We start from the raw sequence: 16,036 nt of genomic DNA on the forward strand, positions 1-16,036 counted from the left end.
TTCTCACCCGATTAACCAAGAACGTAATTCCAAGGGTGAGTTGCCACGAGTTGGACTTTATTCAGTGAAATTTTTCAGAATAATTCTAGATGAAGGTCATAATATTCGTAATCGAAACACAATTACTGCAAAATCAATGTATGAATTGGAACTGAGTAGAAAATGGATTCTTACCGGTACGCCAATTGTCAACCGATTAGATGATTTGTATTCATTGGCAAAATTTTTGGAGCTCGATCCCTGGAGCAATTTTTCATATTGGAAGACTTTTGTAACGTTACCATTTGAAGACAAGAAAGTTTCTCAAGCATTAGACGTCATTAAATCTATTCTAGAACCGATATTCTTGCGAAGAACGAAACTGCAAAAGAAAGATGGGAAACCATTAGTCGAATTACCATCAAAGGAAGTTGTTATTGAGGAAATTAAATTTAATGATGATGAAGAAAAACTATACCAATGGTTTAAGGACAGGGCATATCATTCATTTGCTGAGGGGATGAAATCTGGTCAATTGTTGCGTCGATACACCCAAATATTAACGCATATTTTGAGGCTTAGGCAGGTATGCTGTCATGTTGACTTGATTGGAGGAGCTCATGAAATGGATGACGAGGTGATTGACAACGAGGAAGACGAGGATATGAGGAAGTTTTTGCAATCTATGAAAGCGACACATGTAAAGTATACCAACGATACTGAAGTAAAACAAACGATGTACAAGTTGTATGATAAGATTCAAGAGGAGAACGAGTGCTCGATATGTACTCAAATTCCCATTGCATACCATGAAATGACGGTCACTCCGTGTGGACATACTTTTTGTTTGTCATGTATCTTGGAACATTTAGATTTCCAAAGCGAATTGAGTAAAGAAAAATTGTGCCCCAATTGCCGGGCGCCCATATCCAAATATCAATTATTTCGAATTAGAAAACAAAACACAAGTGGTAAGATGATCAGATTTCATACAAAGGAAGAATCCGAGGATCGAGACTTCCAATTGTATTTATACGACCCCAATAGGTCATCATCTAAAATCCAAGCATTAATTCGTCACTTGAAGAATTTACATTCACAGGTTCCAAATCTGAAGGCAGTTGTTTTCTCCCAATTTCTGTCATATTTAGATATTATTGAGACAGAATTGAAACTAGCGAGTGATGATTTTATTGTTTTTAAGTTTGATGGTAGGTTGAATATGAATGATAGATCTAAATTATTGGAATCATTCAATAAACCATTGACAAATGGTAAAATTGCAATTTTGTTGTTATCATTAAGAGCTGGTGGAGTGGGATTGAATCTAACTACAGCTTCGCGTGCATTTATGATGGACCCCTGGTGGTCTCCAAGTGTAGAAGACCAAGCGATTGATAGAATTCACAGAATTGGACAAAATGAAACTGTCAAGGTTGTGAGGTTTATTATGGAGAACAGTATTGAAACAAAGATGCTCAAGATCCAGGATCTTAAGAAACAAATCGGTGAAGCTGTTGCTGCTGAAGAAGAAGAGAGACGTCAAAGAAGAATTGAAGAAATTCAAATTCTTTTTGAGGAATAATGTATTTTATTGCTTCTGTGTGTATTTGTCAATCACTATAAAATGCTTTATTTTTTTTTTTTATGTATGTATGTATAAAACAACAATTGAAAGAATCAATCTAGGTTACATGAAGAAAAGAAAATACGCATTTAGAAGAAAACATTAAATCAATGTGATTTAACCAATGGGTCTGTTTCCCTTTTTAACCACTTATAGACATAACTGTTTTTATCAAAACTAACGTGCAACTCTTTCCAAATTCCGGCATGATATTTATTGATCCAAGATATTTCATCATCGGTTAATAAATTAACGTCAATCAAACGTCTGCAGAATGGAACTTTGGTAACGGTTTCAAATTCTAAAAACATTTTGCCATCAGATGTCAATCCACTTTCTTTAATAAACATCATGTTTTCTATTCTAATACCATATTCACCTTCTTTGTAGTAACCTGGCTCGTTTGATATCAAATTGCCAGCTTTCAAAGCATACGCAGCAGCATTTGGTCTTGGACCAATTCCAATAGGACCTTCATGAACGTTTAAGTAAGCACCAACACCATGTGATGTACCATGGGCATAATTAAGTCCATACTTCCAAAGGAATTGTCGAGCAATAGAATCAATCAAGTTACCGGTAGTATTTTCTGGGAATTTCAATGTTGCCAAGGCGACATTACCTTTCAAGACTAAAGTGTAATTTCTAATTTCATCGGCAGTAGGTGTCTCAAAGTGCATGGTTCTGGTGGTATCTGTTGTACCTTCCAAGAATTGTGACCCCGAATCGTTAAGGTACATTTTGGTTGGATTAATTGTGCCACATTGTCCTTTAGTTGGTTGATAATGAATCACAGCCCCATTGGCTCCGGTCGCACTAATGGTAGCAAATGACAACCCAACAAAATTATCTTCTTCTTTTCTATATTCAGTTAATTTTTCATCAGCTTCTATTTCATCAATCAATTCTTGCTTATTTATTATTTGATCCTCCAACCATGCAAAAAATCTAACCAAGGCTCTACCATCCTTTATGTGTGCAATTTTGGCACCTTTTAATTCAACTTCATTCTTGATAGCCTTCAACTCTTCCACTGGAGATAATCCTTGGGTGAACTCACATTGTAAACTGCGCATCACTTCCCAGTTAGCATTATCTGGTATAAAGAATTTCTTTTTCTCATTTTCAAAAGTTTTAGAAATGGTTTGCAAATTTGAATAGAATGAGCTATATGGCTCCACAGCGACACCAGATTTTGTCAAGGTCTCAATAATACTATCCGATAATCTATTTTCGCCAACATAAAGTGTAGTTGAATCGTCTGTAATAATCATAAAACTGAAAAACACAGGGTTATATTCAATATCCAGTCCACGCAAGTTTAACAACCAAGCAATCTCATCCAAACCTAATACTACCAAGCCTTTAACATCGTTTTTCATGCGTTTTCGAACATCGATTAGTTTGTCCTCTACTGTTTTTCCAGTGAATTTAATATCCAAACTCTTAATCTCGCCCAAACTTGACGGAGGCAAATCTTCAAATTCTTGCCAAATCTCTTCTACCAAGTTCTTACCTACAGGAACAAATTCAATATCTGCTTTAGGATTTCTTTTCAACTCTTTTGTGATAATACTCTGGAATTCTTGATACAATTTGTAACTAATCAATTTAGGATCAACACCAATCTTGACGGTCAACCCACTGTCAAAACTTAATTGAATAGCTTGTTTGACAGTCCATTCTTTCCAGTTTGGTTCGTCCTTTGCTCCTTGTTTCAATAAAATCCAGTTAAAATCCAATTCATCAATCGCTTGAGTAAAATATCTTCCATCAGTAGATAAAGCAGCGGTACCTTCAAATGAGTCACCAACACTATTTAAATCTCTAGTGACAATGGCAATACCTGCACTACCTGAAAACCCACTAATAAAACTTCTTTTCTGGTCAATAGCAGATACGTATTCAGATTGGTGTTGGTCTTCTGATGGGATAATATAGATACCTAAATCGTGCTCCTTCATTTTTTTTCTTAAACTTTCCAATCTTCTGGAGGTATTAACTTCTTTGGTATCAGGCATACACAAGGATGGGTTCAAAGTAAAAACTGAACCTTTTCTTGAAGTTGACCCGCCTGGAGAACCGGAATTCATTCTGTTGAGATTAATTCTTCTGGCAATCAAAGCCGATTTTCTATTAGCTCTAGATAATAAACCTGGAGAACATGTACAGTTTGCACATTGTGCTCTTGCAACTTTTCCTGACATATTTGGATCCTAAATTAATTTTAATTTGATGAGCTTGACTTGGAAAAGAAGAAAACTCTTGTGAAGAAAAAAGGAAAAACGTTGACGACAACTTATTTTTTTTTTTCCCCCTTCAATCTTTTTTTTATTGTTAGTGTAAGCATAAGAGTAACTGAGTATGTAACGGAAAATCGCTGCAAGCAATTTTCTTTCTTTCTTTCTTTCTTTTTTTTGTGTTCATTTGACTAATCACTGTTACCTAAGTGGCTCTAAATTTTTACAACCCAAGTTGTTGCAAGTTAATAACATTTAGACAGTAACAGTCGCTGCCTTCAACGATCCAGTTTATGATTATTCTACATGGTTTGTCAATAAATACTACTTGTGGTCCAGTGTCTAAGTATGGCATGCATGTTTATCAAAAACGGCGGAGATTATGTACACTGTTGCTGGTTGAAGCACCCAATCATGGAATCTCCATTTTATTTGTTAACCAAATATCAAGCTAGATGTCTCGTTCCAGAGGTTGAAGCAGTTGTGTAATCTTCGGTCATATCATGAACTGGATTGCATTAAACAAATACGATTAGTATTATATCTCTAGATTTAGCACAACCAATCACCACAATTATCACCATGGTCTGTGATTACATAGTGTTAATTTTGATTCTTTTTTTTTTTTTTTTTCGTGATCGTTTTTCACGTATTTTTTTCTTCTTCTCTGTACTTACAACATCTGAGGTAAGCATTATTAATTCAACAAGACCAAATTCACCGTCATGCAAAATGATATGAATATGGGAAATATCGTTCATGTAAGTACATTGAATTGGGAATGTGTAATTGATTACAGTCTACTAACAAATGAAATTTTAGGATATCGAATTATTATACTCATCTCATGATGCAGCCGAAATACAAATGATTCAGGAAAGACTACAGTCTTATCAGAAAAGTGATTCAGGGTATCAATTAGGACTCAAATTGTTGTCCCATCAAGATAAAAATGTGAGATATTTTGGGGCATTGACAATAACCGTATTTCTCAATACTCATGACTCGGGAGATATTTATACCACTACATTTGACCAGATACTAGAGATCATTGTTTTTCTTATTAACGAGGATTTTGCTGGCAATTCATTTATTATCAAGAAATTACTTAGTAACTTGTCGTTACTATTTGTTTCTAACTATGCTTCTTCAAATATTGATCCTGTGGAAAGACTTTCAGCAGTGATTCTGCTGACCGATAACAATCCATTACCAACATCCATTATTGATCGTTTGCATGACCAAAAACAACTTGAAATAGTGATCCAATTCTTGACGATTCTTGTGGAGGATATTATCAAAGTTCCAAAGTTATCCCCATCACTTCATAATTTGATCCATTCTACGATTTTCAATCACTGCCGACAGTTGTATGAACAGATAGGGTACCAAGTATCGCTACATATCCACAATCAGATGTTAGATTGTTTAAGTTCTTGGGTGGTTTATATATCTGTTGCAGAGACTCTGTCAGATCAAAGATATACCGACGATATGGGAATCTTTATTCAGTATTTGTTGAATCAGTTTAGTTTACAAGAAGGTGAGTTAAATCTTGAGTCTTTGAATAAGGTCTTCACCGTAATGACTGAAATAATTGATCACATCCCAAGGGTTTTAACTCCGTTTAAGTCGACCATTTTCCTGCTTTTGTTTGCTAATAATAGTTTTGGCGTCAATTTCATAAAAACAGTCCTCAATGACTCAGATTTTAGAGAAATGTATTCCCTGGAGATAGAAAATTTTGTTAATTTGGTAATTTCTTATCTAACATTGAACTTGGTACTGATTACAAGAAACATTCTCGATGACGAAGTATTCAATGTACTTCAAATCGCCATCTCGTTAACGAATACACCAGGAATTGCCATAGAGGATGAAAAGACAAGTGATCAGTTTATATTATTCTGGGAGGAATTCACGAATACATTTATTGATGATGGTGAAGCAATGAAAGCCATATTTCAAGATGAAGCAACTGTTTTACGGTTCAATTCTCGCCGAGACGAGGTTTTGAATCAGGTAGCACAGATATATTTCAAGAAAATCAACTGTTATCCCGGGATATCAAAAGAATTCAGACAATATCGAGTCTCTGTTGCAGATATGTTTATACTATTTTATTCATTATTGAGTGTCCCATTCTATGCCTACATTTGTGATCTGGTGAGCTATAGTTTGTCAGTGCCAAACAAAACCGAAGAAGTAGTTAATAACTTAGAGTCTGCATTATACCTCATATTCAAAATTACTGATGATATTTACTTTTATGATAATTCAAGTGATTCTGAAACTAGTTTAACACCATTGGTTGATGGATTCTTCAGCAAAAACTTGGTGGGTAATATTCAAGGTATTCCTGATTATCTAGATAAACAAATAAGTGTGACGCTTTTGAACTTGATGTCTTCGTTGTCATTTTTCTACAAGAACGACATTGGCAGTCAGTATTTGCCTGATACATTCAATTTTTTGTTCACCATTATTTTGCATAGCCAAACTGATAGTCTTTCGTTAATTGCTTCCAGAACCGTTTACAAAATATGCCAAGATTCCGAGGAAAAACTAATTCCATTTTTGCCAAATCTAGAGATGATATTGTTGGAAATGTTGAAGAATCCCGCGGTTGACAATTTAATTCGGGAAAGAATGACAAATTCGTATGTATCTGTTGCCAGGTCCACTAAAAATCCTATTGATTTAGGTAATAGAATTCATGAAATTTTGTTAGAGATAAACTCGAGAATTGGTGAGGCTGACGAGGAATACGCTGTTAGTTTGGTTTCTTGTATTAGTGAAATGAGTAAAGCTGGTACATATCCAGAAGAGATTGAAGACTATTTAACACCAGATCAATTACAGACAGCCAAGGCTTATTGGACTGAAGATCCATTGAATGTTAGAAATCTGGTATTGAATAGTTTGACTCAAATTTCATTGAATGGTCCAGATTTTTTAATGAAAAGTTCCATTGTTACTGAAAAATGTTGTATTGTTTTAAAATCAGGATTAAGAGAAGAAATTCCAGGTCCATTTACATTTGAACTTGATGTTATACTACAGTATCTTATCTCCAAGGCCAGATGTTCTGACTCACAATCCATCTTGACAATCCAGAGTTTGATCGAGACTATAATGATCACTCACGGAAAGAGAATTAATGATAATTTACTTCAAGAATTAGTGGAAACAGTTTTCAATAACCATGATTCGTCAGACGTAGACGCAATCGCCTCATCCTTGGAGATGTTTACCACTATTCTTGACCGTAAACCAGCATTTCTATTGCAGTGGTCAAATTTTGACAAAGTTATTGGTTGTGGATTACATGCTTTGTCAATGAATGTTCCACATACGTTACAACGTATAATTAAGTTTTTCAACACATTTATTAATTTGAAGAAAGGTAGTCGTCATGAGCAAGAACGCGTTCGAGAAATAGTAATCTCAAATATCGGTAGCACATTGGTTGAATTTTTATTCAAAAGTTTTGTCATGGCCCCCAGATCTGCAATTGATCATTATTATCCACTTTTCAGAACATTGATTGCAAAATTCCCACTAGAAATTAAAAATTGGATGGCACAATTACTTGGTACCGTTGGAAAGGCACCATTAGATGGTGAACAAACAGAATTGTTTATAAATAAATTGATCATTACTAGAGGACAAAGACAAGCTCAAGATGTACTAAAAGACTTCTGGCTACAAGTAAATAAACTATCAAAAACAAAATACTAAAACAAGTATACATAGCAATAGAAATGCAAACAATAAAACTAAAGAAATTACAAAACATACAAAGATTATAACAAAAGTTGATCCAACTCTTTGGTTAAAAATTCTGCTTCACTAGTATAATTAATATCGTAAAGTCCAGCAGCTTGGTATCTGGTTTTCAATTCATCATTATACGTATCTTGTCTAGCTCTAACTCTGAAGACAAATTCTTTGAACAATACAGAAGTAAAAATTGCACTAGCAGCGTCAGGATTTTCTTCTTTCTTTCTTTGCAATTCCGTGGCATCAATATCAAGTAATTTCTTTGCCTGTTCATCAAACAATGTCAACCACATTTGTCCCGTGCTATCAGTGACGGAACAACTCAAGATATAACGGTAAGCAGCTTGGTCATAATTGGCGTCACATTTTTCACATCTCCATGTTCCATCATGATCTTGGTAAATCAACTTCTTATTACAAAGTTGGGGTGGTCTAGAACCGTCTCCGTGTTGTACTTGATTTGTACAAGCAGGGTAAGCAAAATTATCTGGTTTACAGAAAGTGATACTAGCTTTCACTGAAAAATAATCAGGTTTATCTCCCGTACCCACGTGCTCCTCGAGTGCTTGAGCAATTGAAACTCTTTGGGCAATTCTATCACCGGAATTTTTATCAGTCTTTAATGTTTTAAATTGTTCATTGACACCAACATTATCATACCATCCTTTTAATGTAAAACTTTCTGGGGTGCCAGGGTTTGGAACAATCGAACCAGCTTGGGTCAAACTCAAAGTTTTACCATTAAAGTCGGTAACTTTACATCCTTTGAAAGCAACAACAGTACCTTCTTCAACGCTGAAATCCATAGCAGTGTTGTTCCACAATCCAAGTTCTACACTGAACCCAGTTTCATCGACAATAGAAATATTTCTTCTGTTGAACTCTTTACCGGTGGATTTGGCAGTGATGGTAAATGGAGGAAGGACTGTTTTCAAAACACCAATAACATCGATAATGGAATTGGCTTCTAAATTCTGTACTTGGTCCAACTTGACAAAATTAAAGTTGAGTTTAGGGACATCAGACTCATCAAAACATTCAGTGATTTCTGTATCTCTATCTAAAGTCAATTCATATGGATGAGATAATGTGTTGAACTTTTTCCTAGCAGCTTGAACACGAGCCTTAGATATGTAATATACTTTACCTTCTTCTAAAGATCTGTACGCTCTTTCAGCTGTTTCATTGAAAGCCGAAGCTTTGATTTCATCGGATTCGTCCAAGAAATTGACAGAAAAAACTTTACCTTCACCTTTGCTATTAGACCAAGTTCTAAGATCACCCTTGTAAGAGACTCTGGCTTTGATTGTCCAGTTATTTTGATAAGGTGAAATCAATTCTATAGACAATGTACGTGGAGCTGGTCCACGAGCAGAAGCAGCAGTATTAGCTGGAACTGGTTGTTTAACTTGGGCTTGAAAAGGTTGTACAGAGGCAGTAGTAGCTTGTGGAATTGATGGAGTAGCAGGAGCTGGAGAATCACCTTCTGATTTCTTAGTTAATGTCAAATGTCCCTCATTTGGATGTTCAGCAAAATAAGTATCAAGAGGAATCAACGGGACGGAGGATTTTTCACTAGTTGGTGATAATATCTCTAAATTCTTTATAACAAAGAAATGTTTCTGAGTAGCAAAAATGGAAAACGAGTTGACCTGAACAATTGAGTATCTTTGACAATTGTTGTTTTTGATATATTCATTACATGTTTCATCAATTAACCCATGGGTAGAATAGACGCCATCGTTCAATAATATTCTATACTTTTTAACATCATTTGGTAAATCTACCGACTTAATGTTGGTAATTTGAAGGATCATTGGCATTTGAACTTTATCATAGCCATCTTTGGAAAATGCTTGTTTCAAAGCGCCTTTGGATAATGACATCGTGATCGAACGGGATGATAAATGATGATCGAAAAGAATTAAAAAAAAAAAAGGAAAGAAGAAAGAAAAAAAGAATATATATATTTACACGCGTACTTGTGTTGGTTGGTTCATAAAAGAGATGAAAAAAAAAAAAAAATTCTGCCTGACTGGACGTGTTTCGCACGCGCATGGCAGTGTGCGCCAACCAATTTCCACGGAATATTTAATTGTGGGAATCTTATGTAACATGCACGTATGTACTCCACCGATAGTTATCAATTTAACGACAAAGCACAAACAACGTTTATATATATGTATATGTGTAAACAGAAGTATAAAAAACAAACAAGCACAGTAACAAATCACTACAAATATGACTTCAATTTAGATTTAGATTGGTAAGCAGAATGAATACTTGATTTAAAATCGCGTATAAGGTCACCAGCATTCTCGACACCAACAGAAATACGAATTAAATCTTCCGGAAGTCCTCTTTCTTGTTTCTTTTTGTCATCAATTGAAGCATGGGACATGTAAAATGGCATACTAATACTTGAGCTGACACCACCAAATGAAACGGAAATACCAAATAACTTAACACCTTCAACTATAGCTTTCAGCAAGGCAACATCTCCAGTCAGCAATGATAAAACAGCACCAGATCCGTTCGACATTGACTTCTGCAATTCATAACCAGGATGAGATTTTAAGCCAGGATAATAAACCTTGAATCCACTATAACCGGATAACCAGTTTGCCAATTCTACTGCATTCTCTTGTTGCTTATTGACTCTCAAGTAAAGAGTTTTCAAGTTGACGAGCAAGAGCCACGATTCAAATGGTGCTAGAGCCGATCCTGATGCATTGATAACGTAGTATAACTTTTCTGCTAACTCGGCAGATCTAGTAGCAATAACACCACTGGAGGAGTTAGATTGACCATTAAGGAACTTTGTTCCACTTTCATAATGTATGTCAACACCAAGATCCAAGGGACACATTAAAACAGGTGACAACATAGTATTGTCAAACACGACAATAACATTTGGGTTGATGATATGTGCTTGTTCAGCAATGGTTCTGACATCAACAACTTTAAATAATGGATTGGTTGGAGACTCCAAGAAAATCATAGCAGTCTTCTCTGTAATAGCAGAAATCACATCGCTTGTTTTTGTAGTATCAATATGTTTGACTTTGATATCACCTTTGTTGTTCAAATAAGTCAACAATCTATCGGAACCACCATACAAGTCATCACCAGCAATAACTTCATCTCCAGGTTTCAACATCTTGGTAATAACATCAAGACAAGTCATACCAGAAGACACAGCATACACATGATCTGCTCTCATGATTTTTGCAAGATGGTTCTGTAATTGGGTTCTTGTGGGATTTCCTGATCTTGTGTAATCGTATTCCCCCATGTTGGATAAGGATTGCTGTTTAAAAGTAGCAGTTTGGTATAATGGTGGAACAGAAGCATTATATTCGTCACCAGTTTGATAATGAACCACTTCGGTTTCAAGGCTATATGAGTTCTTGCGGGACATGATTTGTTGTTTGAATAAAAGACGATGAAGAGAAAGAAAAGAAAGACGAAAATTTTCAAAATTGTGGATTTATGATAAACCTTTGAGTCAGCACAACAAAATTGAAAAGGAAGAAGTGTGTGAGGAAAAAAAAAGAAACCCAGCAAGACCGGATTTTGTGCAATCTGACTCACATTTTTTTATTTTTTCGTCTTATTTCTTTTTGACTTCCGCCACAACTCATGGAAAATTCATCGCTGTGATACGTTCCTTTGCGGGCTTTTTGGTGTTCGTTTAGTCGACCCATCTGGATGTATAGTATTTTGGTTTGTTTGTTTCACTGTCGTAGTATGAATTAAATGCAACGCTTATCTTACAGGGATTTTTACCCCAAAATTGAATCAATCGCACGACCCTTTTGCTTGATATACAGGCATTTCCGAAATAAATATATTATTTAGAGGGTTGATTATTATTCCAGCAAGGACGAACACATCCTAGTCGTTTTATATAAATATATACTTTAATCTTAGCTATAATTTTCAGTTTATCGGTATTATCTATTATACATTTTTGTTTCATACACTCCACTTACAAATCAGCTCTTGTGAACTTTCTAATATCGTTTGGTTCTTTGCCCAACAATACCTTTTGTCCACTGAATGGTTCACATGATTCTCTCTTTCCATCAACTGGACCAACTTCACTTAATTCTTTACCTTCTTGTAATTGTTGCAATAATTTTACAGTGGCTTCTGGAGTCAAATCTTCATGGTAATCGTCATTAATGGCAATCATTGGAGCATTGACACAAGCACCCAAACATTCAACTTCTTGTAAAGTGAATAATTTATCTGGAGTAGTTTGACCTGGTTTGATCTTCAAATGGTTGGTTATGGCTTCCATGATTCCATCACTTCCACACAATTGACATGGAGTAGTGGTACAGACTTGCAAGTTGTATTTACCCATAGGATGTCTGTTATACATGGTATAGAAAGTAGCAACTTCATAGACTCTCATTGGTGGCATATCCAATAACTTGGCAACATAGTTCATGACGGAAATAGATGTAAAGCCCAATTGACGTTGACCCAAGTCCAATAACGGCATACAGGCACCTTTTTTATATTGTGGAGGATATTTGGCAATGATTTCTTCGGCTCTTTTTTTGTTTTCAGAAGTGAATTCAAAAGGTATATTTGGGTTGTCTTCTTTTGTATCTCTATGAACAGAGATAATCGATGAATATCTCTTTGGTATGGTAGAAGTAAAGGCGCCAACTTGGGATGATCTAGTAATGAGACGTGATAACATGATGATATATGAATAGGTAATAATGAATGATGTCGTTCAGCTTTAAAAGTTTACATAAACAGTGATTGGCTTTATTTTTTTTTCTTTTTTCGTCCCATTCTCTTCAATTTTTTTTTTTGCTCCTCTGCGTAAGTTAGTTTTCAAATTCTTTGATTGGATGAAATTTACATGCAGGAACAAATCGCTGTCTTCCAGGGATATAGTGTTTTTGAAAGATACTGAACATATAGTATGTGTGTGATAATAGATCGTTTATCTTATAATATGCTTTGAGAATCTGTATTGTATGTTTATTTACATGTATTATGCTTTATTGATGGTAATTAGTTGAATTTTGAATTTGACCATCCACACGACTATATAACAATCACCACAGTGAGAGAAGCATCTACTACTCTAAACTTGTTGTCCCCAGAGGAGATGAAATAATTGACCTCCAATGAAAGAATCGCATGTGTCACACGTTTATTCATTCAAAATTGATACCGTGTTCTAGTGACCTATTCTAGAAGTACAATAAACAACACGGTAATTATTGATAGATAAGAAAAGATCACGAAAAGATAATATTCTATGTTTTTTGAAAACACTTGTTGGGGATGACTACTTCTGTAATAATCTCTAGAATGAGAAATACGGTTAGAAATTTTAACTAAAGATCCTCTTCACTATTTGCTGGATTGACTGGTCTGGGGTGTTTCAATTGGCCATCATCCCTTAGTTTTTCATAAGTTGTCATTCAAAAAAAAAACCTCCTTTGAATATGAACTCCGAGATTATGAACAATTGGAGGGGATGCAAAAAATCACCCTTTTTTTTTCGTTTGATTTTTGCGGAGAACTCTCCTTAAATTACTATCCTTGATAACAATTAGTATAAAAAGGGTACTCCGAACTTATTATTTCTTTCTCTAATTGTATTATTAACCATATTAAAACAAAATTATCAAACATGAAAAGCTCAAAACAAACAGAAAACGATCAACCACCAAGTGTTGAGATGAAGAAAGAAGAAGAACACCAGCCTTTGATTGAGAAAATCCAGGAGGCGACGCACAACATGCAAGAACGGTTACATAATTACCATCCATTTGAACATTTCGGTAAAACAAGAGAAGAAGACGAAGAAGCTGAAGATGATTTCTTTAATCTTTTTGGGTGACGGTCATATTGCAGAGAATCGCATGAATGGGATCCAATCATTTTGGAGCATGTTTCTGATGTAAGTATATAGGTTTAATGATAGCATAAATGAATTATTTTCGTGAATTACTAATTATGTACCACTCTTTTAAACTAGAGTCAAATAATTGATAACTTTGAGTACCAATTTTTTTACAAAACCCTTCGATCAAAACCTCACTAGGAAAACCTCTTCGTTGAATCCATCTATGTTCAAAGTCCCAATTTAATGACGATGGGCTTGGGGATTTTAAAATTTTATTGGATTTGACTTTCATACACTTTGTGAATAATTTCAGTGACCTCTTCTTCTTAAAAGAATTCATTTTGCAAAGAATAAACGGATTGTATTGATTTTTTGGTGGTTTCTCATATTCCTGACAGATCGTTGTTTCACTTTCACTTTCGCTTTTGTAAAGTTCCTCAAAATCCAAGGATTCATCCCATAATGAAAAGCTCCATTCATTGGTATCATTCATATTCTAGTTCGAAAGATCGGTTTTTTGTTACGTTGGTTGTAAATCTCTTTTTGTTTTTCTTTTTCTCCCACGTCCCTCTCTCTCTTATTTGATTTGCAACTCGCAGCATTGTAAGATTTACAGGTAACAATGTTTATTCTACGCATCTACCTAACATTGAAAAATCCCTATACTCTATAACATATATTAACGAAAGTTGTGGAGGATGTTTGGGTTGAAGTTAAAGAGTTTATTTCGGTTGAAACTGTGGTACTGGTTGTGGTTTCTGTATCATTCAAAACAACGGTTGTTTCACTTTCTGCGTCGTATATAACAGAATAGGTATTCCACTGATCTGGAACATCTATTGTGGGATATGGTAAATTATCTCCGTCAACAATAGGAATTACATTACCTTGACCTGCTGGTTCTTTGTATTTCCCAAAGTACACCTGGTAATTTTCATAGTCAAAGATACCATAATAATATTTAAAGATCAAATTGGGAAGGACTGCATCGAAGGAATCATACCCAATATTGTATGATGCAAGATTCAAAGCAACATAAGTATTTCCATCTTTTTCAACAGTTTCTCCAATAATATCTGTTAATGCAAACCCAATCTCAAATCCTTGTACGTTGAACTTTAACTCTTTCTCTTCAATGTCTTTGATATCATAATATGCATACCCATCATCAGATTCAATATAATTGTTACCTAAAAGTGATACAAGATTATCCAAAACTGGTTCTGGTGGAAGGAATCCATTGCTACCAGAGTCAATTTGATACAAAGTGTTTTGATTGGAAATAACCACATCATCAAGTTTAACCTCATTAACGGTGAACGCTGGAATTAGCCAGTAATCCAACTGACTCGAGAGACCAATTTCTTTAACAAAAGGAACTTTAACCAAAGGACCGTCAATTATATTTGTACTTAATCCACCAAAAATAATAGCAGGATAGTTTCCATCTTGCCCATTGAATGAAAACAAAACACTTTTTGTAAGCCCCTGCTCTTTTAACAAGTAAGGGAAATTAGAGTAATTTGTACCAAACAACTCTTGACCGGTAAAACCAATACCCAAAACACCTGAAAAACTTTGGATATCAGAAAAATGAGCATATCCCATAGTCAAATTGGATAATTTAAACTCTGGAGATTCAATATTTTCATAAATTTTAAATACTGGGAAAGGATCATCAAACCCGTATCGCATAAAGAAGGACTGGTTTGTGTCAACAAACGAAGACGAGACAGAAGCATTATAAATTGACTCAACAATCATCAAATCTGAGGATCCACTGTCGACAATAATATTTGTAATGGGTTGTGGTGGTGTACCCAAAGAAAGATCCTCGATATAGTACATATGCTCACCAGAAATGGATAAATCAAGTTTCACGGCACCACCAGAACTGGATAAAATGGAAGCAACAGTGACTGCATAATATAACAACATATAACGAAATGGAGTCATTGTTGAGCAATAGTAATAATAGTGATAATAATAATAAATAAAAGTGAATTCCCAGAACCCTTGCGTATTTCAGTTCCGTATTTATACTGTACATCCTTCCACTTTGTGATGTATACTTTCGCAACCACACACACACAAAATTAAAACTCTCGGTATCGAACAGAATTGCCTAATTGAGTGATAACAATATATAAATTCAACATTTTTCTTTCTTGTCAACCTGTTTAACTAAACCTGAAATCATATTGTGTAGTCAAAATTAAAATTAATTATTTACAACCAATTATGCATCAATTTTTCTTGTGACACTTATTTGTTATAACGATTTCTTTATGGAGTCAACGGAACTATTGATCTTTCTATTATTTATTTTTCTTCTTTTCTTATGCTGGCAGTTTTCATAACGTCGTGTACACCAGTACAATTATTAATTTTTTTTTTTTGTTCTGTTCAATTTCAACTTTTTTTTTTTTTTTTGTACCTTGAGAATTATCAATTTGCGTATTCTACAGAAAAACCCCTAAGGCATCTTGGTGATATTTCGAAAATCAAGGAGAACATTTAAAC

At 34.7% G+C, this 16,036-nt stretch overlaps 8 protein-coding genes across 8 annotated transcripts; 2 read left to right on the forward strand and 6 right to left on the reverse strand. All coding sequences in view use genetic code 12, as the record gives it.

Moving 5' to 3' along the window:
* Positions 1–136: 136 nt before the first annotated feature.
* On the forward strand, positions 137–1,564 carry CTRG_01105 (DNA helicase; the record flags this gene model as incomplete). Its single annotated transcript, XM_002546754.1, has 1 exon — positions 137–1,564. One exon carries the CDS (start codon positions 137–139, stop codon positions 1,562–1,564), a length of 1,428 nt encoding a protein of 475 aa, XP_002546800.1.
* A 149-nt stretch (positions 1,565–1,713) lies between these two features.
* On the reverse strand, positions 1,714–3,813 carry CTRG_01106 (aminopeptidase P; the record flags this gene model as incomplete). Its single annotated transcript, XM_002546755.1, has 1 exon — positions 1,714–3,813. One exon carries the CDS (start codon positions 3,811–3,813, stop codon positions 1,714–1,716), a length of 2,100 nt encoding a protein of 699 aa, XP_002546801.1.
* Positions 3,814–4,713: 900 nt separating this feature from the next.
* PDR6 (Pdr6p) lies at positions 4,714–7,587 on the forward strand (the record flags this gene model as incomplete). Its single annotated transcript, XM_002546756.1, has 1 exon — positions 4,714–7,587. The coding sequence occupies one exon, from the start codon at positions 4,714–4,716 to the stop codon at positions 7,585–7,587; it is 2,874 nt and encodes a 957-aa protein (XP_002546802.1).
* Positions 7,588–7,652: 65 nt separating this feature from the next.
* On the reverse strand, positions 7,653–9,515 carry RFA1 (replication factor A subunit protein; the record flags this gene model as incomplete). The annotated part of the gene is made up of 1 exon (XM_002546757.1): positions 7,653–9,515. The coding sequence occupies one exon, from the start codon at positions 9,513–9,515 to the stop codon at positions 7,653–7,655; it is 1,863 nt and encodes a 620-aa protein (XP_002546803.1).
* A 347-nt stretch (positions 9,516–9,862) lies between these two features.
* On the reverse strand, positions 9,863–11,050 carry CTRG_01109 (cystathionine beta-lyase; the record flags this gene model as incomplete). The annotated part of the gene is made up of 1 exon (XM_002546758.1): positions 9,863–11,050. The coding sequence occupies one exon, from the start codon at positions 11,048–11,050 to the stop codon at positions 9,863–9,865; it is 1,188 nt and encodes a 395-aa protein (XP_002546804.1).
* Positions 11,051–11,620: 570 nt separating this feature from the next.
* CTRG_01110 (uncharacterized protein) lies at positions 11,621–12,346 on the reverse strand (the record flags this gene model as incomplete). Its single annotated transcript, XM_002546759.1, has 1 exon — positions 11,621–12,346. The coding sequence occupies one exon, from the start codon at positions 12,344–12,346 to the stop codon at positions 11,621–11,623; it is 726 nt and encodes a 241-aa protein (XP_002546805.1).
* Positions 12,347–13,601: 1,255 nt separating this feature from the next.
* On the reverse strand, positions 13,602–14,006 carry CTRG_01111 (uncharacterized protein; the record flags this gene model as incomplete). Its single annotated transcript, XM_002546760.1, has 1 exon — positions 13,602–14,006. One exon carries the CDS (start codon positions 14,004–14,006, stop codon positions 13,602–13,604), a length of 405 nt encoding a protein of 134 aa, XP_002546806.1.
* Positions 14,007–14,173: 167 nt separating this feature from the next.
* On the reverse strand, positions 14,174–15,469 carry SAP30 (aspartyl protease SAP30; the record flags this gene model as incomplete). Its single annotated transcript, XM_002546761.1, has 1 exon — positions 14,174–15,469. The coding sequence occupies one exon, from the start codon at positions 15,467–15,469 to the stop codon at positions 14,174–14,176; it is 1,296 nt and encodes a 431-aa protein (XP_002546807.1).
* Positions 15,470–16,036: the final 567 nt, after the last annotated feature.

The sequence above is a fragment of the Candida tropicalis genome (genome assembly GCF_000006335.3).
Source record: "Candida tropicalis MYA-3404 genomic scaffold supercont3.2, whole genome shotgun sequence".
Classification (NCBI taxonomy): domain Eukaryota; kingdom Fungi; phylum Ascomycota; class Pichiomycetes; order Serinales; family Debaryomycetaceae; genus Candida; species Candida tropicalis.